Source organism: Rattus rattus, chromosome 12 (assembly GCF_011064425.1).
Source record: "Rattus rattus isolate New Zealand chromosome 12, Rrattus_CSIRO_v1, whole genome shotgun sequence".
Taxonomy (NCBI): domain Eukaryota; kingdom Metazoa; phylum Chordata; class Mammalia; order Rodentia; family Muridae; genus Rattus; species Rattus rattus.
Genome location: NC_046165.1, coordinates 77,683,420 through 77,710,069, shown reverse-complemented (window position 1 = coordinate 77,710,069; position 26,650 = coordinate 77,683,420). Strand labels below are relative to the sequence as shown.

The 26,650-nt window shown below is 41.4% G+C and overlaps 2 protein-coding genes across 4 annotated transcripts in view; both read left to right on the top strand.

Annotated features, from left to right (window-relative positions):
- The first annotated feature begins 1,097 nt into the window (after positions 1–1,097).
- Psmc6 (proteasome 26S subunit, ATPase 6) lies at positions 1,098–22,214 on the top strand. Of its 2 annotated transcripts, none has more exons than XM_032917609.1 (14): positions 1,098–1,231; positions 2,150–2,229; positions 2,315–2,354; positions 3,343–3,395; positions 6,211–6,278; positions 6,482–6,596; positions 9,177–9,264; positions 12,436–12,497; positions 12,577–12,700; positions 13,065–13,126; positions 16,197–16,317; positions 16,661–16,741; positions 19,476–19,547; positions 21,098–22,214. In XM_032917609.1, exons 1-14 carry the CDS (start codon positions 1,105–1,107, stop codon positions 21,214–21,216), a joined length of 1,212 nt encoding a protein of 403 aa, XP_032773500.1. In that variant the 5' UTR covers positions 1,098–1,104; the 3' UTR covers positions 21,217–22,214. The 2 variants fall into 2 exon arrangements, with proteins under 2 accessions (XP_032773500.1, XP_032773501.1); XM_032917610.1 differs by having other exon boundaries at positions 1,171–1,404; positions 21,098–21,592.
- A 1,225-nt stretch (positions 22,215–23,439) lies between these two features.
- Positions 23,440–26,650, top strand: part of Styx (serine/threonine/tyrosine interacting protein) — a 31,278-nt gene continuing 28,067 nt past the window's right edge. For both annotated transcript variants that reach the window (XM_032918338.1, XM_032918339.1), the window contains exon 1: positions 23,440–23,772. In XM_032918338.1, coding sequence (XP_032774229.1) covers positions 23,716–23,772 — 57 coding nt within the window. In that variant the 5' untranslated portion in view covers positions 23,440–23,715. The remainder of the gene's footprint in view (positions 23,773–26,650) is intronic.

Sequence of the window (26,650 nt, the reverse complement as noted above, 5' to 3'; positions counted from 1 at the left end):
TGCCTACTTCTGCCCATGCAGTTGATATGAAAAGGCTGCATCTGGGGGCTGGAAAGTGGTTCCAGCTCTCCCTTAAGATCTCTGTGTGTTTGTGGAGTGTATTAAGTTCCTTTTAGAGTTCTGGGGTTAAACTCAGGGCCTTCTGTGTGCTAGGCAAACAGTCTACGAAAGTTACACTCCCAGCCTGTCAATAACATAGTCACTGAGCCTGGAGAGATAGCTCAAAGGGTAATCGCTCTTGTTGCTCTTGGCAGAGCAATAATGTCCACATAGTGGCTCACAATCATCTGTAATTCCAGTTTCAGGGGATCATGCGGCTTCTTCTTACTTCCTCCAGCACCAGGCACACACGTGCTGTACACACATACATGCAGGCAAGACATTTATATGCATAAAATAAAATAGATAAGATTTTAAAAAAATCACAACAGCTTGCAACTACTGAGCCGGGAAATCTCGCGCCCTCTATTGGCCTCTGTGAACACTTGCCCTCCTGAGTTAGACACACACGCACGCACGCTCACGTGTACACACACACACACACACACACACACACACACACACACACACACACGAATAAATAATTTGGGAAAGAAAAAGGCTGAATCTGGAAATGTAACTGTTGGAAAAGCACTTGCCTAGCATGCAGGAGACCCTGGATTCGATTTCCGCATAGCACATACTGAATGTCCGATTTATGCCTGTAATTTCACTAGGAAGAAGAGGGACCAGAGTTCAAGCCCTCAGCTGCGTGGTGAGTGCCAAGGCAGCCTGGGTTACAAGACACCGTCTCGAAAAAAATAGTCTTGTCATTTCCTCTTCCTTTTCAGTTCATTACAAAGCCTTTGGCGTTCTAGGAAAGCAGTGACTTAATATTGAGCCAGTCAGTAGCTGCGTCCGGCATTGCTCACTCTGGCCTGCAGGGGACAGTGTGACCGGAGATCATCTTCAGCATTTTCGAGGCTTTCAGCCACTCTAGGTGACTCAAGATACTCAGGCTCCGGGAGCGAGAGGCGGGCCAGCCGGAAGGGGCGGAGCCAGCCACGATCCCGCCCCAGGCCGCCTCTGCGCCCTCGCCCCGCCCCCTCCCCCGCCCGGGCTGCTATGGCCCTTCCCGGCATCCCCTATGAGCGACGGCTTCTCATCATGGCGGACCCTAGAGATAAGGCGCTTCAGGACTACCGCAAGAAGCTGCTAGAGCACAAGGAGATTGACGGCCGTCTTAAGGAGCGTGAGTGAGCCTTGACACACTCTCTAGTGCCCGGACCGGCTTCCGTCTCTGATAGAGCGGAGGCTTCGGCAGAGCCCGAAAACAGAGCGCCCGGCTTGGGAAGGCCTGAGTCCAGGGACGAGGCGCTTTGTCATCCCGCCCCGTGCTGGGGTGCAGCACCGCCTCGGCCGTGGGTATGGCCCCAGCCCCAGTCCGGTGGCATAGGGAACAGCCACAGTTCCGAGGTGGAAGGGGAGGGGAGGATTAGAGGAGTGAGGAACAAGTGGGCTGGGGACATATCCCAGGTGCAAGGAAGGCAGGGTTGGAGTCTCGGGACCTGGGGACGGGAGGACGTTTGAGCCAAAGAAGCTCCAGCAGGATGTGGGACTCTTGGAGGAGGCTTGCACTTGGAGTAGAGAGGACCCAGTGGTTGTGATAGCCTTTCTGGTCTTTCCTCGGGATTCATACTAAGTGCCAAGTTTCCGTACACCTTGAGCATTTGCGTTTTGAAAAGCCTGCGTGATTTAATTAAACGAGAGAATACCGCAGCTTATGATTCGGTGAAGAATTGCGTTGGTTGGCTTTATTTATATCGACAACCAGAGAGTAAGCCAGGTAGTGTAGCTATGGGAGGCCGGATTCACCGATTATCATTTAGTTTTGTAGCAAATCTGAAAGTGGCAGGACATCACTATCTGTTAAGAATCTAACTTAAAAATGCCTCTGCTCAAGTATTTCATTCCAAGAAAATAGATATATGGTACTTTCTCTGTTATGTTTCCTTTTAAAACATGCCACTTGTCCATTAACAAACTGCAAATTCTTTTTCGTGGTTTGATACTGTGGGTATGAAACCTACAGGAGGTAAAAGAGACCTAAGTAAAAAATTTTAATGCAGTTATTGTTTTAATTTAAAGTGTCAACGTTTTATTATTTCAGTAAGGGAACAATTAAAAGAACTTACCAAGCAGTATGAAAAGTCTGAAAATGATCTGAAGGCACTACAAAGTGTTGGACAGGTGGGTGATAGATACAGCTTGAAAGTATTTTGCCATTTTTTTTTAAGCTACGGGCAAGAGGTAATGCGCCTTTTCTCTTTTTCAGATTGTAGGCGAAGTGCTTAAACAGTTAACAGAAGAAAAGTGTAAGTGGATTGACTTACTTATTAGTTAAAAAACAAAAAGCCCCAGTTCCTTCTCTTAAAGATTTATTTATTTATGTATGTGAGTACACCATCACTGTCTTCAGACACACCAGAAGAGGGCATCAGATCTCATTATAGATGGTTGTGAGCCACCATGTGGTTGCTGGGAATTGAACTCAGGACCTCTGGAAGAGCAGTCGGTGCTCTTAACCACTGAGCCATCATCTATCTCTCCAGCCCCCCTTTTTAAAAAAGATTTATTTATTTATTTATTTATTTTACCTTCTCAACTTTTGAAATGCCCATTTTATTTTGATTTTCGAGGTCAGGTACTAACTACTATGTAGCTCTGGATGCAGCTTCCTATGTAGACTAGGCTGGCCTTGAACTCACAAAGAGATCTGCCTGCCTTTGCTTTCCAGTGCCAGGATTTTAGGCATGTGTGCCATTATGGAAGGCTATTTTAATTCTAACTGCATTTATTTATTTGTGTGTGTGTGTTCCTGTGTCCCTCGTGTGTTCCTGTGTCCCTATGCACACATGTGTATATGTGTATGCATATGTGTGTGCATGCATGTGCATGTGCATACCTGTGGAGATCAAAGGACAATTTGTGGGAGTTAGTTTTCTCCTTCCGCCATATAAGCTGGGACCCAAGGATTGGCTTTAGTCAGATCAATGGGCTTGGGTGTAAGTGCCTTTATTTCTTAAGCTATCGGAATAGCCCTGAAGTGCCTAGTATTTTAGTGACAACAATACAAGGAGTTGGTCTTTTTACATAAGCTAAATTTTGTATTTAATGTTCTTGGAGGTCAGAAGTAAAACTACACTCCCCATAGATGTATTTGTTTTCTAACTTTTTTTTTTTTTTCTTTTTTTTCGGAGCTGGGGACCGAACCCAGGGCCTTGCGCTTGCTAGGCAAGCACTCTACCACTGAGCTAAATCCCCAACCCTGTTTTCTAACTTTTTCAATTGTTCTTCTTCCAGTCATTGTTAAAGCAACAAACGGACCAAGATATGTAGTAGGCTGTCGTCGGCAGGTAATGACTTCTATTTGTATACGCTTTGTAACTGAGAAAAACACTTTTGTATAAGTTACCTAATTCTTGAGATAGGTGGGTGAGGCATTGTGCCCATAACTCCCCTGAGTGCTTCGTTAGACACAGCAAATGACTAGCAAAGTCCGGAATTTCTTAGTCCCTACTGTTTCACACATTGCCCTAGTCAGATATCTGTACTTAGAAATCAGATCATTTTAGAACTAGGAAAAAAATGCTTTAGTATGATGTCTTTCTTGAAAAGGGTATCAGTTGTCCATGTTTTACATTTAAACATTCAAAATCATTACTTACAGACTCTACAGTAGTTGGTTTTAGACATTTAGACCAGAATGGGCAAGTTGAAGTGCCTCTGAATTTCATTTGTAGGCCTACAATGTCAGTAAGGAGTTTAGAATGAATCAGTAGCATCTGCAGTTTATGTACCATTCTAGTCTTTAGGAAGCGTCTTAACCATTTACTGAAGGATTTTCCTGAGAGTATTTGCCATATTGAGTTTAAGTTTTCATTGTTGGTTTTATTTTTGGCAACTGGATCTTGCTGTGTAGCCCATAGTGGCTTTAAACTAACAATGCTGGTACCTCAGCCTCCTGAGTGCTGGAACACGTATCTGCCATTATGCCAAGTTCAGGTTTTCAAACACTGATAAAGCATTGACTCTAGAATAATATCTAACATCAAGACTAAAGCTTAGGATTTCAGCATAGAAGTAGGTATTTTTCTAGTTATCAAATCCCAGAAGCCCAGGAGCTGGAGAGTGGCTCAGCAGTTAAGAGCACAGGGAGCTCTTCCAGAGGATCTGGGTTCGATTCCCAGCACTCACACAAGGGCTCACAACCATCTGTAACTCCATTCCTAAGGGATCTGGTGTCCTCTTCTAGTCTCTACAGCCACCTGCATCGTAACACAGCAGACAAGATACCCGTATACATACAAATAAAGATTGATAAGGTGTGACAGGCCCCGGGTCAGAGCACATGAGACACCCTGGTCCAATCCCTGGTGATGAAAGTGGGTTTTTGTTAAGTCTCAGTCAGCTCTTGCATGCCTTTAAGGTCCTCTGGATGCCAAAATTTGGCATTTCTAAGATAATGTTTTGAAAGATCTTCTATTGATTTATCTCTTCAAGTACTTTGCTTATAAGGTCTTTTTAAAAATGCATTTAGTGTTTTGCCTATTTTTACTTTGTGTGTGTGTGTGTATGATTGTGTAATGCACCTATAGGAAGGCCAGAGCAGGATATCGTTCTCATTGTTATCGCTTTGAGACAGGGTCTCATAGACCTGGAAGTCTTGGCTAGGCTAGCTGGCCAGTGATCTTGGGATCTGTCTATCCCCATCTACCAGTGTTGGTCTAGCTGGCACTAGTAGCCACACCTGGCTTTTTATAGAAGTGAGAGAGACGAGCTCAGGTCCTCCCTCTTGAAAACAGAACTGAGCAATTTCCTTACCCCTTACTTTACTTTGAAATGACTAAGGTTAACACCAACCTCTCCCAGTGTCATTTTGTGCTTGCCCAGTCACTTCTCAGCCTTCTAACCCCAACAGCCACATCACCTTGACGATGCATCTAGGACTGTCCATGATCGCCACCGTTGTCCAAATGTATTATGTAGTGTCTGGAAGATACTGGTGGGCCTTGCAAGGGAAATCCCTTACCAATGCAACCACCCTTACACAACGCTTAATGTAGTTATGGTTTTTCTCTAAAAATGCTTGGCAAGCACCAAAAACACTGCTGAGAGGAAAGCCCACTCTTGGTCTGGCAACAGTTTGAATTGTTTTAATCAAGGTTGTTTTCAGTAACTTTCTAGACCATTTCTATTTTAATGAGCACAATCTCCTGAATTTGTAGCTCATTGTAGAGTTCTATACAAGGTAGTTAAAACTCTAAAAATATAATGGAAAACAATTTTTTTTCTTTTTTTCGAAGCTGGGGACCGAACCCAGGGCCTTGCGTTTGTTAGGCAAGCGCTCTACCACTGAGCTAAATCCTCAACCCCATGGCAAACAATTTTGAAACTAGTGGAAGGTAACTTATTTCTGACGAGTGAGACCTTCAGTATCTCTTCAGTGCATCTGCAGAATAGACTCCAGTTGTAACCAAGGGAGTCAACATGCTTAAGTATGCAGTGATTATCCAACCTGGTGTACACAGTATGAATACTGTTGTGTATAAGGGCACAGCAGTGAGTTTTTATTTGCTGTGTCTTTTATATTCCTTAGTATGGTTTTTGTTTTCAAAGACAGGGTTTCTTTGTGTAGCCCTGGTTATTCCAGAATTCAAATTGTAGACCTGACTGGTCTTAAACTCAGAGATCTGCCTGCCTCTGCCTCCTGATTGAGGGATCAGAGGTGTGCGGTAGCACACAGGCTGGTATTCCTTAGTACGTTAATGAAAACCTGTTCCCTTATCTCTTAGGATTATATATATACATTTTTCCTTCTAGGAGGTGTTCAAAATATATTTAATAGATACACTTGCAAGCCATTTTCCTTTCTTTTTCCCAAAATGTTCACTAAGGGCTTTTTTTTTTTAAAGTTCTATTGACAGGGAGTTTATTTTTTATTTTTTTTTTTTTGGGTTCTTTTTTTCGGAGCTGGGGACCGAACCCAGGGCCTTGTGCTTCCTAGGCAAGCGCTCTACCACTGAGCTAAATCCCCAACCCCGACAGGGAGTTTATAATGTGATATTTGTTACTTTTATATAATTAAAAAAGTTCTGAATATTAAGCTCTTGTTAACGTAGCCTTCCCTTTCTAAATGTTCGTGTACCATCTTTTGTTTTATGAAACCAGCTTGATAAAAGTAAGCTGAAGCCAGGAACCAGAGTTGCTTTGGATATGACCACCCTAACCATCATGAGGTGGGTTTCTCGTTGTTTAGTTGCATTCCATTTTCACAGAGGGGAGTTTCTGTAGAGGACAGGATTTGTGGGATCATCAAAGATTTCACTACTCCTTACCTATTAAGTTTAACGTCTTTAGAAGGTACTTATAGATGCTTGCATGGTCTATAAACTACGAGGAATTCTTTTCAAAGAGAAGTTTCTGATCTTTTTCATCCTAGGTATCTGCCGAGAGAGGTGGATCCATTGGTTTATAACATGTCTCATGAGGATCCTGGAAATGTATCTTATTCTGAGATTGGAGGCCTGTCAGAACAGATTCGGGAATTAAGAGAGGTGGGTGTTGCATTCTCTGATCTCAGACTATTGCCCTGTTGATTTTAGGATGTCTGAAGGGAGCAATAGGGTGTAAAATTACATTTGGGGGTTTCGTTGTTGTTACTGTTTGGTTGGTATTTTGGTTTTTTGTTTTTGGCTTAGTAGTACCTTCTTTATGTTAATACATTCATAACTCTGTTGAGAATAGCAGTGAGTTTCTAGCTGTAAGGAGCACTGCTGCTGGTTATATTGGAGATGTTTGGTGTTAGGAAAATCACCTGTTTGTGGCCAAAAAAGAATGTAGGGGAAATACGGCTGCCTAGTGCCTGTGCCATTCATAGTTCCAGCTGTCTTCAGTGCGCTTAGGTCAATTAGATGCATGTTGGCAGCATGCTCTATGGCTTCCCTAAAGCTAGTGATGTTAACGTTCAGTACAATAGAAATGTGCTACCTTGGCCCTAAATGTTTTTATCTTTTTTCAAACTATTTGTTGCTCCTTAGGAAAATACTAGCTATAGAAGTTTATAAACTTTCAAGTGGTGAATTAGATTAGGATTGCCTTGTCTTATGACCTGGAAGTTATTTTGTCTTACAGATTTATTTTTCCTGAGGCCAGCCTAAGTATTTAGGGATGAATGTGAAGAGTTGGGAGTAGTTCTTGGATGGGTAGTCAGTCCATGGTGGTTCATAATTCTTAGACCTCCGCTCATTAAACTTTTTGAAACTATTATTAAAGTACAAACTCCTCGGGCTGTTAAGATGGCTTAGCCAGTAAAAGTGCTTGCCACACAAGCCTAGATGACCTGGCTTTGATCCCTGGGACACAGGGAAAAGAGGACAGAAGAACTGACTCTGTAAAGTTGTCTTCTGTTGCCCACAAGTGCGCTTCCTCCCCCTCGTACCCAAGTGCATTAGCACACGCTTGTGGACACAGACACACATAAGAACACATACATACATTTGCACACAGAATAATGATAAATTTTAAAAAATTTGAAAGGAAAGTGGTTTGGAGATTGGGGTAGGGCACAAGCATTCCAGATGATTGTGAAACCAAATTTTTCTTGGCAGTGTATAAGGAAGCACTGGCTGATTATGAAATTAAAGTCTATAGTGATGCTCGAGTTAGTGAGAGGTAAGAGAAGGAAAAGGGGTGTTCTCATGATACTGGTCTCCCACAGTACTTGGCTGCATCCCATCTGCCAAGGAGTAAGACACACACACACACACACACACACACACACACACACACACACACACACATATGCACACATGCACACACATATGCACACATGCACACACACACATATGCACACACATGCACTCTTTATCCTTAGATATTTTAGAATGTTGGTGGTTTTGGTTTTTACACTTTTGTTTTTAATAATCATGCTTTATGGCTTTATATCACACAGCTGTATCCAAGTCATTGGTACTGTAAATATTGGTTGGCCAGATCCTCTTCCTCCTTTTCTTCCTCCTTTTTCTTTTCTCCTCCTCTGAGACCACAGTATCTCATCTATCTCAGGCCTTAAGTTCAATGCATGTCTGAAAGGCACTTTGAGCTTCTGGCCTCCCACTCTCACCTCCCTAGTGCTGCAGCTGTAGGCAGTCGTTGCCACACTCTTAGCAGTGCTGGAGATAGACCCAGGGCCTAGGGCACGGAAGGTGAAGCAGGCACTCTACCAACTGAGTGTATGGCCAGCCTCCCCGAATTAGAGTAGAAATAGAACTATTGTGCCAACAGGGGAAATTTTATATCTTATGTGTTAGTAACCAATTATGATGTCAGAAACATTCCTTGTATCATGACTGTTTTGCATTGTATCTTGTAAATTATTATAGACCTTTTTATTCTTTGCTGATATGATCATTTTGTAATGCTGGGAATTCAACTTAGGACTTCACATATGCAGGCAAGTGTGCCATTCCTGAGCTGCCCTTGAGTTCTTTTCCACTGTCTTTTGAGACACGTCTTGGTAAATTTCCTACTCTGGACCAGAGCTTGCTCTCACTCCGCATTGGCCTTCTGAGTAGCGTGGATTGCAGATGTATGCCACTGGGCCCAGCTTCTCCGATTTCTTTATACTGTAATTCTTATTGAGGTGAAATATGCTCCTGATATAAATGTACAGATTTTTAATATGCCATTATAATACATTTTATGTAGTATATATGTGTGTATAATGTAATATGCAGCTTACTAAAACAACCACTACTTTTTTAATTTTTGGTTTTAAGAGATTTCCAGGCTGGAGAGATGACTCAGTGGTTAAGAGCACTGACTCCTCTTCCAGAGGTCCTGAGTTCAATTCCCAGCAACCACATGGTGGCTCACAACCATCTGTAATGGGATCTGATGCCCTCTTCTGGTGTGTCTGAAGGAAACTACAGTGTACTTATTTTTAATAAATAAATAAATCTTTTTGAAAAAGAGAAAGATTTCCATCTGAAATAAAAACAATAATATTTAAGTCTTTCTTTATAGCATGAAAGTGTAGTTCACTCAGATTATAACATGGGGTTATCAGACTTTAAATATTTTAAAATATATTGAAGATTTTTTACTGTTTAAGAAACATGTAACTTCTTTTCCAGGTAATAGAATTACCACTTACAAATCCAGAATTATTCCAGCGTGTAGGAATAATACCTCCAAAAGGCTGTTTGCTCTATGGACCACCAGGTTGGTATCAAATTATCTCTACCCCTTCAGACAAGGACTAGATGAAGGAACTAAAGTAGTAAGATAGGAATTTGACACAGGCAGCTCCAGTCTCCACTCTGTAGCGAGTACAGGCTGGCACCTGCTCTTCCGTCGGGCGTGTGGAGTCCTGTGCCTTGTCGCCGTCCATGTCATTCTGTACAGCGTAGTCCTTGACGTTCACTTCATAGAGATGGATGTCCTGAGACACGTTGATGGAGCTGCAAGGTCAGAACTACTGGCACCAGACTAATGTAGTATTTGGCTCTTTCTGTGTGTCTGCATCTGTCGATGGTACAAAGGCATCGTGCTAGAGTTGCTCAACACTGGCATCAGCAATGCCAGCGGTCACTGTTCTTGACCACCACATACTTACAGTGTCAGCAAAAATGCCAGTTTCGCTTTGAATGCTGCTAGTAAAGGGATAAAATGATAGATTTCATTAAAATGTTTTTGTGATGAAATGGGGAAAAGTACAGAAAGTACTCCTGTACGATCGCATTCCGAAAAGTACAGTGTGTTCAGGCGAAGCCTTCATGTAGTGATTTGAGTGAGAGGCTTTGCATGGGAGAGCTTTTACCTGAGAGGACAGTGTGCGGTCTGTGGTGACTGAGATTGGTGCTCACTGGTGACAATTAGTTACTTAGCCGAGCAGTTGGTTGTTTAGCTTACAGTTTTCTAGAATGAGCGAAGTAAGTAGCACAAACTGTTAGTAACCATAAAATTTGAGATAGCAAGTAAAATTAGAATTTTTAAAAACAACTTATTTTTATGAATGTGTGTCTTAGTTAGGGTTTCTGTAGCTGTGCTGAAAGTTGTGACCATAAAAACTCAGAGAAGAAAGGGTCTATTTCAACTTTCAGCTCTCATGTCGCATTCCATTGCTGAGGAAAGTCAAGGAAGGACCTCAGAGTAGGAATCTGAAGCAGGAGCTGATATAGAGGCCATGGGGTGTGCTACTTACTGTCTTTCTCTTCATGTCTAAACTTAGCCTGCTTTCTTATAATACCAGCAGACCAAGGCTGGTACCTCCAGTGATAGGCTAGACCCTCCCACATCAGTCACTAATGAAGAAAATGCACCACAGGCTTGCCCATGGGCAAGTCCAGTTGGGGGCATTTTCTCAGTTGAGGCGCCTCCTCATCAAATGACTCTAGCTTGTCTCAAGTTGACATACCTACGTGTGTGTATGTACCACATACACACTTGGTGCCCGCAGAAGCCTGAAGAGTGTGTCAGATCCCCTCATACTACTATAGTCACAGATAGGAGGTGCATGTGGTTGCTGGGGATTGAACTTGGGTCCTTTGGAAGAGCAGGCATTGCTCCTAACTGCTCAGTCATCTTTACAGCCCGAAAATGAGAACATTTGAAAATGTTTAGTAGACCCAGCGAATTTGACAGTTTTAGTATGTTAATTCTAGAAGACTTTCCTAATGAGATGTATAGTGATACCAGTAGATGATTTTGAATATTATATAGTGAAAAATGTTAATATTTAAAGAAATTGCATAACTCACTGACCCTCTGGTTTCCAAATAACTAATGATTGCTGCTAAAGAGGCCATATTCAGTTAAAAGATCTGTTCGAGAGCTAGAGACATGGCTCAGCAGTTAAGAGCACTGGCTTCTCTTGTAGAGGTCATGAGTTCAGTTTGCAGCACCTACACAGGGGCTCACAACCATGCATAACTATAGTCCCCGGGGATCCCATGCCCTCTTCTGAGGTGAATGTAGACAAAACACCCATATACAGAAGTAAACAATTTTTAAAAGGTCTGTTCAATATGCATAGTCCATAGTGTAAGAATAACTTTTTATTTCTAAAGTTCTATATTCACTATGCTTAATATTACAAGACGAGATACTGTTTCACACCTATTAGAATGCCTCTTACCAAGAGAAGAGTAAATGAGTGTAACGAAACCAGGCACTGGCGAAGATGGAGAGAAGAGAAACTACATTGCTGATAGGAGTAAATTGATATGGCCATTTTAGAAAACAGTATAGAGTTCTTCAGAAAATTAAAAATAAAAGTACTGTATACCTTAGCAATTGAGGGTGTGTGTGTGTGTGTGTGTGTGTGTGTGTGTGTGTGTGTGTGTGTGTGTATGCATATGTATGCTTGCAAGACAGCTGAGATCAGTATGTTGAAGTGATGTTGGCATCTCCATGTTTATTGTAGAGCTATTCACAATGGCCAAGAAAATCTTAGTATCCATCAACTTATGAAAGGATAAGAAAATGGGGTATATGTGCACAGTAGAATAGGGTTGAGTAAGTAACCAACCATGGAAAGAAGTAACTGCTGTCATTGTGTCAGCACAGATGAATCCTGTATGATGATACTAAGTGAAGTGAGCGTGCACACAAAGACAAATACCACATGGTCCCACTTGTGTGGGGAGTTTAGAAAGGTTTGTTTAAGAGGGGCTGAGGGAAGAAAGGTAGGTTGAGTTCACAGAAAAAGCCAAAAAGTTAACTCTTGGTGAATTAGGTATTTCCAACTGGTGAAAGAAGACTTTGTTTTCACCACAAAGTAATAAACATAGGAGTTAGTAGATATGTAAATTAGCGTGTTTTAATCATTCTACAATATATACATACACCAATGTCAATTTTTTTTTCTTTTCTTTTTTTCGGAGCTGGGGATCGAACCCAGGGCCTTGTGCTTGCTAGGCAAGCGCTCTACCGCTGAGCTAAATCCCCAACCCCCAATGTCAAATTTTTAATGTTATAGTTATTTGACAATGTAAATCAGGAGAGATATTTAAAGTTGAAAACTTAATATTGCAGTAAATTGCTTTAGAATTTTAAATAAAAATTCTATACAGGATTTAGCTTCAGTTTTAGAAAATTCACTACCAATAGGATTATGTTGTTGATTATGTGTTTACAGTATCTGTATAGGTGAACGTCATATGTGGGTTTGTGCCCATGGAGGCCAGAAAAGAGAGGGTGTTAGGTCACCTGTAACAGAGTTACAGAAAATTAGGAGCTGCCTTAAGAGGTGTTAGAGGCTGACTGAACTCTTGTCCTTGAGAAAAGCAGCAAGCATTTTTAAGTACTGAGCCATCTCCCCAGCTCCAAGAGTTGTTGAAAGGCTTTAAAAAACGGTTCTGCTTTGAACCTCACCTCGTTTGATATTTCTAGGCACTGGGAAAACACTCTTGGCACGAGCTGTCGCCAGCCAGCTAGACTGCAACTTCCTAAAGGTAAGGGGAGTTCTTCTATTTCTTTTTAAGTAAAATTTATTTGACTTGTCTAATTTGTATTACACTTTTCTTTAACCAGGTTGTGTCAAGCTCTATTGTAGACAAGTACATTGGGGAAAGCGCACGTTTGATTAGAGAAATGTTTAATTATGCCAGGGACCACCAACCATGCATCATTTTTATGGATGAAATAGATGCTATTGGTAAGAACAAACGTTTTTCAATTTTATCTTGAATGCTTTTTGTTAGAAATTGTTTAAAAACTGAAAGAGCCTCCTGCCTGACCAGTAGCTATGACTTGTCTGAAGTAGGCAGCATAGCGAGTGGGTACCCTCAGAGTACCACCTGCCATTAGGACTGACTGTTCAAAGGTTCGAGAACATGGCCGGTTTTAGTGACTAACCGTGAGCATTGCAGAATGAGAACGATTCCAAACTCAGTGTAACTCTTACTATTTAAGTTTTACTTAGTGTTTTTAACACTGGCTACTATTACATTCTGTTTTATTGAATGATGGGCACAGAACAAAAGAATAATGTCTGTATATTTCCAAATTTATTACTTTAGGTGGTCGTCGGTTTTCTGAGGGAACATCAGCTGACAGAGAGATTCAGAGAACTTTAATGGAGGTAATATTTTGTAAAGAGGATTTATAAAGACATTTCATATATTAATATGAAAAACTAAATTTTGCATATTTGAAGGTGAAAGTATTTGAAATGTTGCCAGGAATGACCACATTCCTGTACCATAAACCCTAATAAGAAAAGTTATTAGAGTGTGATTTGGGAAGATGGCTCAGTGGGTAAGAGCGATTGCTTTGCAAATATGATGGCCTGAGGTAAAGTCCTAGCACTCAACTGAAAACGATGCCTGGCAGTTGGGCATCTCTAACTCCAGCATCATGAGGGTAGAGACGAGAGATGCTTAGACTTGCTTATTGCTAATGGGGCTTCCGGTTCAGTGAGAGCCTCCATTTCCAGGGAGTAAGGCAGAGAGGCAGAGCAGAACACAGTGTCCTTCTGCTGGTAGCCTCCAGAGGACCCCACACATGCATATTATTTACACACGTACACAAGAGAAGGAAGTGACTCGATGAAAAACAGGAAATGACTGGAAAAGGTTGATCAGTGGATACCAGGTAGACAGCAATGTATTGTCTGTTAGGTACCGGAGTATCGCTGTAAAAGTCATGTAAGGTATATTTCAGGACTTTAAGAGAATACAGTGTTTTTGCCATAAAGAAGTGATGAGTAAGGAGAATACATTATGTTTAAACTTAAGTGCTGTAAATATAAAACATATGGTTTCATCTAAATGAATATAGTTTTTATTTTTTTCTTTTTCTTTTTTTCGGAGCTGGGGACCGAACCCAGGGCCTTGCACTCACTAGGCAAGCACTCTACCACTGAGCTAAATCCCAACCCCAAACGTATATAGTTTTGGTTTTTTTTTTAAAGATTTATTTATTTAATGTATGTAGGTACACTGTAGCTATCTTCAGACACACCAGAGTGGGGCATCAGATCCCATTACAGATGGTTGTGAGCCACCATGTGGTTGCTGGGAATTGAACTCAGGACCTCTGGAAGAACAGTCAGTGCTCTTAACCACTGAGCCATCTCCCCAGCCCCATGTATATAGTTTTAATGTTACTATATAAAGAGGTAAAATGAAAAAGTGGATACTAAAAAAGAAATATATAAAATTCTGTTTGGTAAAATTATACTATAGATTCTATAGTTTTTTAAATAGATCAGCTATCAGATGTACAAATTATATTGTTAAGCATTCGACTATGCTGGTTTGGTGAAGGTATGAATAACATATATTAAGATTTTCAGCAGTAAATGAGTTGTATTATGTTTGTGGCTGCTCTGAAAACCAGTCTTTGATCTTTATTGCTAACACTGTGACAGCTAAAATAGAAATTTAAATATTTTGGGGTTGGGGATTTAGCTCAGTGGTAGAGCGCTTGCCTAGCAAGTGCAAGGCCCTAGGTTCGGTCCCCAGCTCTGAAAAAAAGAAAAAAAAAAGATTTTTTATTCTTTGACAATTTCATACATACATACATATGTATATACACAGAGTGTGTCTTCATATCTACCCCACCTCCTCACTCACTCCTCGACATCCCCAGCACCACCCTGCCTTCGTGTCCTTTCCTTTTAATAACTCACCGAGTCCAATTAGTGTTTCCTGCTTGAGTGGGCAACCTACTGAGGGTCATACCCTTGAAGGAAAATCAGTCCCTGTTTCCCAGCAGTCATCAATCAGTAACTCCTCAGAAGCCCACCAATTGTGTGGGGAATCATTGCCTGCCTTGACCTTGGGCAGGTAGTCACAGCTGCTGTGAGGTCCTGGCTACAGTGCTTCTCCTATCCAGACGATCCCAGGCCCCTCTACTCTCAGCCCTGTGTTTCCTGATGGAGTCTGACCCTGGCATAGTAAAATAGTTTAATGATGGAGCAGAGTTGTTGAAGTAAAGAGGGTACCTGACGCAAGACCCCATTTACTGCAAATGGAAACTAGGTAGCACAGGTCACTGGGTTTTAATTTTTGTTGTTGTAGTGTTTGAAAATCAGTTTTTTACAAATTATACAGACCTGGGCAGAGGATGAGTAGTTTTGTATTTTTAGACAGGCTGTTTTCTGCATAGCGCTGACTAGCTTGGAACTTCTATGTAGTTCAGTCTGACCATAAACTTAGGACTGTCTCAGTATACAGTATTTTAAAATATAAAGTCTTTGGCTGGAGAAGTAGCTCAGCAGTTAGGAGAGCACTGACTACTCTTCCAAAGAACCCAGTTTCAATTCCCAGCACCCACATGGCAGTTAACAGCTATCTCTTAACTCCAGTTCCAGGGCTTGTGACACCCTCACACAGATATACATATACATAAAACACCAATGAACATTAAACAAAACCAACAAACAAGGGGCTGGAGAGATGTCTCAGCAGTTTAGAGCACTGGCTGCTCTTCCAGAGGACTCAGTTCAATCCCCACACCCATATAACGGCTTACAACTTGTCTGTAGCTCTGTGCCAGAGTATCCTACACTCTCACACAGACATGCGTGCAACTAATCACCAATGTACGTAAAATAAATAACTAAACAACAAAAAAGTCGGGTAGTGCTGCTGCATGCCTTTAATCCCAGCATTCAGGAGGTAAGGACAGGAGGATATCTGTGAGTTTGAAGCCAACCTGGTCTACAAAGAGTGTTCCAGGATAGCCAGAGTTGTTACTCAGAGAAACCCTGCCTTGGAAAAACAAAAAAAGTCTTAGGAAGATGGGGTACCTGGTAGTAACGTTTGGTAGAGTTTTTGGCTAGTGTGCCTGAAGCTCTGGGTTCAGTTCAGGCTCCAAATACACCAGTTTAGATGTCCAAAGACTGTAATCCAGCAATCTTCAGGTAGACTTAGGAAAACCACGAGTCCAGGGTCATCTTTAGCTATATAGTAAATTTGCAGCTAGCCTAGGGTACATGAGACCCTGTCTTAAAAGCCAAAACTATGAGAGGTATTTTAGAGTAACATAATTATTAGTGTATTCATTATAACTGATAATGTCATTAGCTAGCAGATATCATCAGTTAGCTAGTTATCTTTTAGTGATTTTATGTTATTAAACTTTGTGTATATGTGCACAAACATGCATGTGTTTGGTAAAGTCTGTCTCTATAATTTTTTATTTAGTTACTAAATCAAATGGATGGATTTGACACTCTGCATAGAGTTAAAATGATCATGGCTACAAACAGACCAGATACACTGGATCCTGCTTTGCTGCGCCCAGGAAGATTAGATAGAAAAATACGTGAGTTACTCTCTTTATCTGCTCTGTTTTTCTCTCTGCCAATTTCTTCTTTTTTTTTTTTGTTCTTTTTTTTTCGGAGCTGGGGACCGAACCCAGGGCTCCTAGGTAAGCGCTCTACCACTGAGCTAAATCCCCAGCCCCCTTTTTTTTTTTTTTTTTTTCCTTCTTTTCTTCCCCCCGGAGCTGGGGAGCTGGGGACCGAACCCTGGGCCTTGCGGTTGCTAGGCAAGCGCTCTACCACTGAGCTAAATCCCCAACCCCCAATTTCTTCTTTTTACCCAAACTCCTTCCACTCTAAATTAAACTATCAACTGGAGTACAAAATATTTATTTCTATTTTCAGATATTGATTTACCAAATGAACAAGCAAGATTAGATATATTGAAAATCCACGCTGGTCCTATTACAAAGCATGGTGAAATAGGTAAGAAAGTAGAGTGTTTTATTCGAGTCTATGTCGGGTACAACACAGCACAACAGGATGCTGCTGCTGACAGGTTTCCAGGTAGCCTAGGAGTTTATGGTCTCTTCTGAATGCATTCGTCTTCTCAGAAGAATAAAGTGTGACGATGGGAAGTATTGTTTCAAATTGGAGGGCAGCAGAAGAAATATAAAACTGTTAGATGCGTGTGCTGGGAGACGGCTCAGAAGTTAAGAGCTCTGACTGCTTAACTAGAGGTTCTGGGTTTATTTCCCAGAACCCACATGGCAGCTCATAACCAGCTATATCTCTAGTCTGAAGAGATCCATAACCTTCTTCTGTCCTCAGAGGTCACTGCATGCACATGGTGCACATACAAAGATGTAGGCAAAACACATAAAAATAAATGTTTAGCTAGGAGGTGGTGGTGCCTGAAATCAAAAGGCAGAGACAGGCAATCTTTGGAGTTAAAGGCCAGCCTGGTCTACAAAGCAAGTTCCAGGACAGCCAGGACTGCACAGAGAAACTCTGTCTCAAAAAACTAAAATAAATAGAGAAGTTTAAAATAAAATTCTAAAATATAACATGCATATGTAATTGAGCTGAATTGTAGTGAAACACGGCTTTTAAGTTGAATTCTACTTGGCTGCTTTCTTTCGTAAGAACGTTTTGTAGTGGCTCATGTGTATCATCCATTTGCATACCATTATGGCTGCTTTCCCACCCCCACAGTACATGAAGTAGTTCTCACAGGACAGAAAGCCTGCCTATTTCTCCTTTTACACAAAATGCTTGTTGACTTCTGTGCTAGAGGACTCTAGTAAAATTGCTGGACAGCTTTAGAATGGGCTGGAATGGGGCACGGTGACAGATTGCTTGTCTAGAGTGCTTGAGGTCCTGAGTTCAATCACCATTACCACCAAAACAAGAATTTCTTAGAGCCTGTATGTCACACAACTTCAGTCCTACCTCTCTGGAGGCAAAAGCAGGAGGATCTCTGAGAATTTGAGGTTAGTAAGACCCTGTCTCAAATAAAACAACAACAAAGGAAAACCCTGTAGAACTTGATGGTTCTAAATAGCTACACGTGGTTGGCTGTTGTCACTCATTTCATTGTTCCTAGGAGGATTTTAAGCTCCAAAGATTGATCTGAACAAAAGTTGCTAGGTTCTAAGTATCCTCTAACAAATACTGAGCTCTCCTAGGTGCTAGATAACTGTGCTATCCTCGGGAATCCCTGCTCTTAGAAGGCGAGTGACATGAACATGATTAAGTGCTGACCAAGGAGTCCTGTCAGATAGAGGCTGACTGGGTCTGTGTTGCTGACTGAGGTGTTCCATAGTCATATCTTTGTCAGATGCAAAACTAGCACAGAGCCGCATGTCTTCAAGCCCTGTCCGTTTTGTGAGAGTTCACTGTTCTTACTCCAGACCCCATACACCATACAGCTTGAGTTTGCAGAGAAAATCAGAAAGCTCATAAATACTTGCTATATCATTTAAAGGTTCTGTTTTGATAAAATTGCGTCTACCTTTAATATATTTTACATTTGACTTCTATGACTAAAATGCACTCCACTTACTGCTCTCTCATGTACTTAGATATTGTATGTGTATTTGTAGGAGCCAAAGTGAATGTCTGCACCACATGTGTCTCAGGTTGTGAGCCACCCCGTGGGTCTGGAACCAAACCCCAGTCCTCTGCAAGGGCAGCAAGCGCTTTTAACTGCTGAGCCATCTCACCAGCCCCCAGATTATTTTGTTTTTGTTGCTTGACTTTTTTATTTCGTGGTGCAGTAATTGAACTCAGGACTTTAGAAATGCATGGCTTGTACTCTACCATTGAGCCATATGTACCCCCAGTCCTCAGAATTTTTGTTAGAATACACTATAAATAATACCGAGTTTCATTATGCCATTTTGGTCGTATTCACCCCATTTCTTTTGTCTCCCTCTCATGCACCTGATTCCTTCCTCTTCACATCTGAACTCTTTCTCATTTCATCTGTTTCATTTTGCCACCGAGCGAGTTTTGTGGTTTATTTTAATGTGATTTTATTATTTTATGTCCATGCTTATTTTGTATGTGTGAGTATTTGCCTGTATGTATGTCTGTACCAAGTGGGTGCCTGGTATCCTTGAAACCAGGAGAGAGAGTTGGAGCCGAGGAACTGGAGTTAAAGGTACTGGTTAGGCACCATGCGGGTACCGCGACTCAAACTCAGGTCCCGGGGAGGAACAGCCATCCCTCCAGACCCTGACCCAGTGAGACCAAGTATGGATGCTTAGAGGAGAATGGAGCCTTTTCCTGTGGCTACACCACTGAAGAGAGTGTCTCTCCCTCCTACTGTAGCCACTAACCTTATGCCTCATCGAGAGCGAATGCCATTTACGAGTGGGTCCAAGGCCTGTGTTGCATACCTGACTTGGAGCTTCTCTTTCCTGGCTCTTGGGGCTGGTTGCAGGGTACAGCAGGTTTAAAGACTCACAGCTTTGCACTTACTCCAGCTTTTTTACAGCCTAAAAGCAGGCAGCTCCAAATTTTTCTAACATTTTTGGTTAAAAATTTAAAAGTATGTCTCCTTGATTCCAGTTTACTTTGCAGCGTGCTTAGTTTTAGTTAATGTTAAAATAGTAGCACAGGTAATGCCGATCTAAGTTTACATTTTCTCTGTGGCCAAATCAATGTTGAATCTTGATTATTAACTTGTTGATTTCTGCTATTTTTTCCTAAACAGATTATGAAGCCATTGTAAAGCTTTCAGATGGCTTTAATGGAGCAGACCTGAGAAATGTTTGTACTGAAGCAGGTGAGAATAAAACATGTATTTTTACCATCAATAACAGTGTTCTAAGTTTATCTAAGAGCAGAGCTGCACCTCGTCAGGATTTTATCTTTTGTTTTGCATTAGAGACCTGATTTCAGGAAGTAGAACGGAACAGCACCAGGAGGCTGTGCCACTGTAGTAGTTGGTTTTGATGTCTCATGAAGGACCTTAGGGACACATATAGAATGCCTTTGAGGCTTGTGTGGCTGAACGTGCAAGCCTAGAGCACTGGTTTACCAGCTCCACACCACCACCACCCTCCCCGGGTCCCCAGTGAAGTCAGCCCTTGAGGGTGTGATCTCTGAAGGACTTCCAGATGCCCACAGGCGTGTCTTACGTCCTGATGACAGGACTGTGGCTAGACAGAGAGTGGACCAGATCCATGGAACCAGTGTTTGAAAGATTACTCTAAAAGTCTGAGGTCCTGGGATTTGTTTAAAATGAAGTTTTTAAATGCAGCTCTTGATTTCATGTTACTAGTTTTATTTTTGGTAACAAGTGACTTTGAAACACTACCCAGCTGAAGTCATTTAGTTTTCATTCAGAATATTCAGACCCACAGCCTGTCTGCAGTCGTCCTTGTAATTACTATTTCATTGTTAATAAATCAGCTAACATATGACTTGAAGTATCAAGGGCAGTCTATCACATTCCAAAACCTATCAGACCACATTAATATCAAGGATGACTTTTGGGAAAAGCCAAAGTCAAAAAGCAGTGCTGTGATTTTAAAAGCTGATGCTGTCAAATTTTAATAGATCAGATTAAACTTACTTGTCTCCTTAAACACATAACCATACCTTAACTGTGAAAACATGTAGAACCCTTTTTTCTAATTTTTTGAAATATACAGTGTATAGTGATTATCCTGCCTCACGTGCTGGGATTATAGGCTCACATGCAGTACAGATGATTGAAGCAGTGTTTGTAGTCTAGGCCGCCCTCCACTAACAGCTGTATCCCCAACCGCAAGCCTTGCTTAGTGACAGGTAATCATTAAAGTGACTGGAAGTTGTTGTTTAGTTCTGCATTGCGGGGCTCAGACCCAAGACCTTGCATCTGGTAAGCAAACATCTCACCTGTTCCCCTGGGTGACGAATATCCTGGCTCATACTTTTTTCTCTTTGGGGAGTTGCTGCATATGCTATTAAGAGACATCAGCCAAGGGCTGGAGAGATGGCTCAGCCGTTAAAGGCTAGGCTCACAACCAAATATATAAGAAACATATTCAGATAATTGTTATCTGCTTCATTTCAAAAATGATGCCCACTCTACTTGGAAAAATGAAGTAGTGAATGTATACTTCTTCACATTTTCTCCGCAGAGATAAGATTACCTAGTTTTCTTTCACCTTTTCCTTTGAGATCAGGTCTTGACATATTGCCTAAGCTGGTCTTGAACTTGTGGTCCTCCTGTTGCAGGCTGCTAAGTGCTGAGGTTATGGGGTTGTGCCACTGTTCCCAGCTTAGTTTTCTTACTGGCCGATCTGCATTTCACATACAATAAGCAGCATTTTGTTTTGTTTTCCACAGGTATGTTTGCAATTCGTGCTGATCATGATTTTGTAGTTCAGGAAGACTTCATGAAAGCAGTCAGAAAAGTGGCTGACTCCAAGAAGCTAGAGTCCAAACTGGACTATAAACCTGTGTAATTTTCTATAAGGTTTTTGGTGGCTGCATGACAGACATTGGCTTAATGTAAAAATAAAGTTAAGGAAAATAATGTACGTATTGGCAATGATCTCATTAAAAGTGAATAAACATGTATAAGCAACATAATAAGCAATGTAACAGTAATTCCTTTAAAACTGGTACAGAAGAAAGTTGTATGTTTGTTAATGTTGCGTTTACTGCAGCAGAACTTACAAAAGACATGCTGAAGCTTTTCGTATTTGCTTTGTGAGCATTTTGTACAACATTCAAAATGGTTGAGATAGTAGAGGAGAGCATTTCTTATGACTTATTTCATATCTTGTTTTCCTCGTCCTAAAAAAAAAAAGCAATAAAGTCTGTTTTAGCTGTCCTGTATATATTCCTGTCTTTTCTAAGAGCATTTATTCTAGACCTTTTGGATCAGTAAGTCCATGATTTGAGAGCCTGGGAAACTGAAAATTAAAATAGGGCTTTGAATTTTATTTTAAAACAATACTCAAAGAGTCTACAAAATTGTCTTCTTGTATATATCATACAGTGTGGGTATGGAATGCATACATGCATTTGTGTCTTCCAAGAAATCTCTGTACCTGCTGCAGTTAGGCTATTTGATAGTTAATTTTAACTTAAAGATTATGACTGGAAGTAATGCTCATAGTTAATTTGGTTTATGTGAAAAAGTAATTGCCGTTTGAGGTCTGGATCCAGGAAAGGTCTGTGTGGACATATAATTTTACATATCCATGATTTCTAGAGATGTATTATTTATTTCCTAGGCTCACCAACAGATGCTATAACCATCTTCCAGTAGATACCAGGCTGAGAGTGTCTATTCTATGGAATGTGAATGTCAGAAATGTTCAAAATAAAAGTTCTGTTATCTATACACAATTCTAATTTCATGTGGCAATCAAAAGTTGTATAAGGAAATTGTCAATGTCTAAAACTTGATTATTTATAGTTAAAGCCTTGTTTAAATAAAGATACCAAACTTCAATTTCATAAGTACCAAAGGACTAACCATAAATATAAATGATCCGGCTAGGTATGTAATTCTTCTTGTCCCCTTTCATTTTGAGACAGGGGCTCACTGTGTACCCCTGGCTGGCCTGGGACAGCTTATTGTGTGGCTTAGGCTGGCCTCAACTCACGTTCTCCAGCCTCTGTCTCCTGAGTGGTGGAATTAAAGGTATTCACCACAGCACTTGCCATGGGATTATTTTTTAATTAAAAATTACTAGCAGGGTATTCTGTGCCTTTTGTAATTTCTAATATATTAGTTTATGTCATACTAGAGAACATGGAACATCTGATTGGCCAGCTAATTAATCATTGAACAGCTGTACTTCTGTATATTGAACATGCATTATATACATGACAACATGAAAAGAATTAAGAAGAAGTCTAAGTTAAACACATAGTCCTTACACTTTGTTTTTAAAGGATGGTTTTTGATAATAATAGTCCTGAGGTCTCTAGGAAGTCTTAAAATACACACCTTGCAGCCAAGCAACAATTCCTTTAGTGATACCAAAGGGTTGTTCAGAACTTCAAACCAGGCCATTAGTCGTTTAATTCCAGAACTCTTGAGAGTTTAAAGACCAGCCTGATCTACCTAGTGAGATCCTGAGACCATATATTCTTAACTTTTAAAAATTAACTTCAACGCAAGTTCCTCACACAGAATCATATGTTGAAAATTTTGACTCGGAGAAATCTTAAGAGTACTGAGTTCAATTTAGTAAGTAAACTATCACTTTCATTTCTGATGACGTTTTCTATGAATCATTTTGAAATTTTCTGGATAATTTGAGTTGTTACACCCCGGATTATACCTAAGAAGCCACTTTCTACTTTAAAGGTGAAGAGTATCAAGTTTTTTGCGTAGTTTAACATGAATTTAAACTGAACTCTTCCTGTTTGGTTGTAACTAACTCCTACGGATTGGGCAGCATTCCTCTGAGTGCGGTCGGTCATGGGGAGCACTTTGAAGGGATTCCCATCCCATCTGGGAAGGCCTAGCTGGCCCGACAGCAGACTGCCTTCCCCGACCTCTCCGCCTTCCCTTCGGCCGCGGCTCCGCCCCGCGGGAGGCCCCTCCCCCCGCGTCTGCGCGCTCGCGGACGGGCAGGGCGGAGGCGCGCTGACACCTGGCGGCGGCGGGGGCGGGCCGTCGGCGAGCGTGGGCTGGGATTGGCTGTGGCGCGTGGGTTGGGGCGGGAGGAGACGGTTATGGGCTCGAGCCTGGGCCGGATCCCGGCTGTCTGAGGGGCGCGGAGACCTGCGGGAGGGAGACGGCCGCAGCATGGCGGCCGGCAGCGCACCGCCCTGCCATCCGCCTTCCTGTCGCAGCCGCCCGGACCCTGTAGTCCGCGAGTGCTTGCTGTGAGCCCGCCGCGCGTCAGCCTGCCATCCGCCCGCCCTCCTTCCCTTGTCGCCTCTGCCAGCCCGGGGGGGCGGCCGGGCGCGCCGCAGCCACCCGCCGGGGCCCTTGGACCATGGAGGACGTGAAACTGGAGTTCCCCTCGCTCCCGCAGTGCAAAGACGACGCCGAGGTGAGTGCCCGCCGGCCGGCCCTGCGGCTGGCAGCCCCCGGGTAGAGCCCCTGGCCCTACTGTGCCAGACTCTTCCTGTTTCCCGTAGGGGGCGTCACTGAGTTCCTCCTCCCATGGGACCCCTGTCGGTAGGGCCAACCAGGAGAGTACCCCTGATCACTTTTGAACACAGACTCATCTTTGCCAAAGCAACACGCTGTGAAGTTGTTTTAAATCTGAGCTTGGTGTTAGGTTCACATGCGGGACACAGAGCCCCACGTGTGGATTAGACCGGAGGCGTGAACTCTGGAATTGAACCCTAATAGCTCTCAAGTCAAAAAACAACCACCAACAAAAACCCCACAAAAAAACTATGACTAATAGGAAAAAAAGTCAAAAAGCCAGCTTCTTTGAATTTGAAATTTTTTAGTCACAATTCTTGCCTTTGTAGGAAAGTACTGTCGAGAGCAAATTTCTCTCAATTTATGAATTTAGGGTTCTTTTCACTTCACCTTGATTTTTCTTTTCTTTACCTAACATCTTTTGCAAATATTTTATGGTACCAGAAACTGTTAAATTAGAGTTCACCAGCGGCTAAATTAGTAACAAGACAAAGATTCTTAGCTGTGACACTTAATAGGATCAAAAAGGGATTCTAGAGTTTTGTTGTGTGTTTTGACTTACATGTCTTAATACTCACCTCTGGCTTTGCTGGAACTCACAGAGATCCACTGCCTCTGCACCCAAATGGGAATGAAGGTGCCTCTCATGGTTTTAAAGGTATTTGGGTTACATATGAGATGGAGACTTTATACCACTCAATTCTGTTGAATGTCTTCATTTGATCACTTTCTTGTGTTTGTTTTGTTGTGGTTATGGGTTTTTGAGAAAGGGTTTCTTTGTAGCCCCAGCAGTCCTGGAACTCTGTGCAGAGAAAACTGGCCTTAAAGTCAGTCTCCTCTGAGTACTGGTTTTAAAGGTGTGTGCCACCAATCTTACCTACGTTTTTAAATGAATTTTAATTTTAAGCCAAGGTCTTGTGTAGCCAGGAATGTCCTTCAATCCCTTTTCTCCCAAGTGACAAGCATTTGGAGAATTCTTAGGAGTGATGGTTGAGACTTGAATATATTTTTAAATTGAATCATAAATTTAAAAAAGATTTTGTACTTTTTTCTTTAATGTACAGTCAGGTAAATGAGGGGTATTGTATCTTCAAATAATTTTTCAGTTTCACAAGTGGTTTCTCTTGTGATAGAAGAAAAGAACCAACTCTGGCAAGCAGGCTTCTGACTTCTCCACAGAGAGAGATTGATTGAGGTTTACTTAAAGTATGTGTTATATCAGGGTCACTACAGCACACAGTGGAGGTGGAGTCCGGACTCCTAGTTCTTTTGGGTTTTTAATACACCTTAATTCTTCCCTCCCCTATTCTTAGAAGTTAGAGCTTAATTTCCCCCCCCCCTTTTATTGTAATTATATTTATTCCCTGCAAAAACTGTAACTTCTTACTTACTATTTCCCAATGATATATGTAAGGAATCAAAAACAATTTACAGTTTCTTTCACATAGAAAATCAAAAATCAAATCACTGCCAGGTGAGTGATGGCTTTCTTGTAGGTGGTGTGGTCCACCAGTCCCAGTGTCATTCATACATCCATTAGTCTGTCTTGTCTGTCAACCATTTGGACTTCCTCTTACTTGGGATACAGTCATGAGGTTTATGCTAACATTTTCTAAACCTAATTACTTTCGGAGGCCCCCTCAACACACTGTATTTGTATTGAGTTTCTACCTTTTAATTCCTTATTTAGACATTTCAAAACTTGTTTCTGGGGAGATATACTCAAACATAGCTGTAGAGTTAAGATGAGAAAACTCTCGAAGATCAGCATCTGATAGCAACTGAAATAATTTCAGATCCGTACTTATTCTAATGATAAGGTTATGTGTGTATGTGATCTGTGAATGGAGATAACGTCTATTCTCTTGCTGCTCTGCAACTTGCTTTTAATTCTTGTAATTATTAATATTATTAGCAACAGGGTTTCTCTGTGTAGCCCTGACTATCCTGGAACTCATTATGTAGACCAGGCTAATAGAGCCCTGCCTGCCTCTGCCTTCTGGATTCTTGGATTCGAAGATGTGTACTGCCACATCCTTTTGTAGTAATTTCTTTTGGTATAAATATGTAGACAGTGTTTCATGGTCTTTTGTCTACAAACTTACACAGAGTGTGAATCAACTTTGGAATCTCTTTGGAATCTTGTTTTTGTTAAAAATTGTGATTCAATTTTTTTTTTTTTTTTTTTTTTTTTTTAGATTTTATTTATTTATTATATATAAGTATACTGTAGCTGTCTTCAGATACACCAGAAGAGGGCATCGGATCTCTTTACAGATGGTTGTGATCCACCATGTGGTTGCTGGGAATTGAACTCAGGACCTCTCTGGAAGAGCAGTCAGTGCTGTTAACCACTGAGCCATCTCTCCAGCCCTCATTTTCTTCTTTACATTTTTTTTTAAACTTAAAAATAATTTAATAGCATTGAATACCCTTTACTTGGTTAAATCTTTTGGGGGGGAAAGTACTTTAACGAAAAAGCACATTTATTCTGTTGCTTTGAGTTCCTTCTAACTTGCTACATTGAAAGGGTTTAGGAAATTTCACCCCAAAATGTTGCTGTTTGACATGCTGGTTGTTTGGGTATATAAAACGGCAGATGCAGGAGAAGGTTTCTAAGTTACCTAGCCCCTCAGTTACCTAGAAAATAGATCTTGAAAAGGGGTTCAGTAAACAGTAAACAACAGAAGATTAACTTACAAAAGAGAAGTGGATACCACACCCAGGTTTATTACAAGCCCTGGGTTCTAAGAGTCCTTGCACATTGGTTCTTGTGG

What these genes read in the sequence shown, in the direction of transcription:
- Psmc6 (XM_032917609.1), top strand. Translation starts at nt 1,105, where the DNA reads ATGGCCCTTCCCGGCATCCCCTATGAGCGACGGCTTCTCATCATGGCG. An exon ending in ACAGTTAACAGAAGAAAAGT is followed by an intron (nt 2,355 to 3,342) that starts GTAAGTGGATTG and finishes TTCTTCTTCCAG; the next exon opens with TCATTGTTAAAGCAACAAAC. An exon ending in TACAAAGCATGGTGAAATAG is followed by an intron (nt 16,742 to 19,475) that starts GTAAGAAAGTAG and finishes TTTCCTAAACAG; the next exon opens with ATTATGAAGCCATTGTAAAG.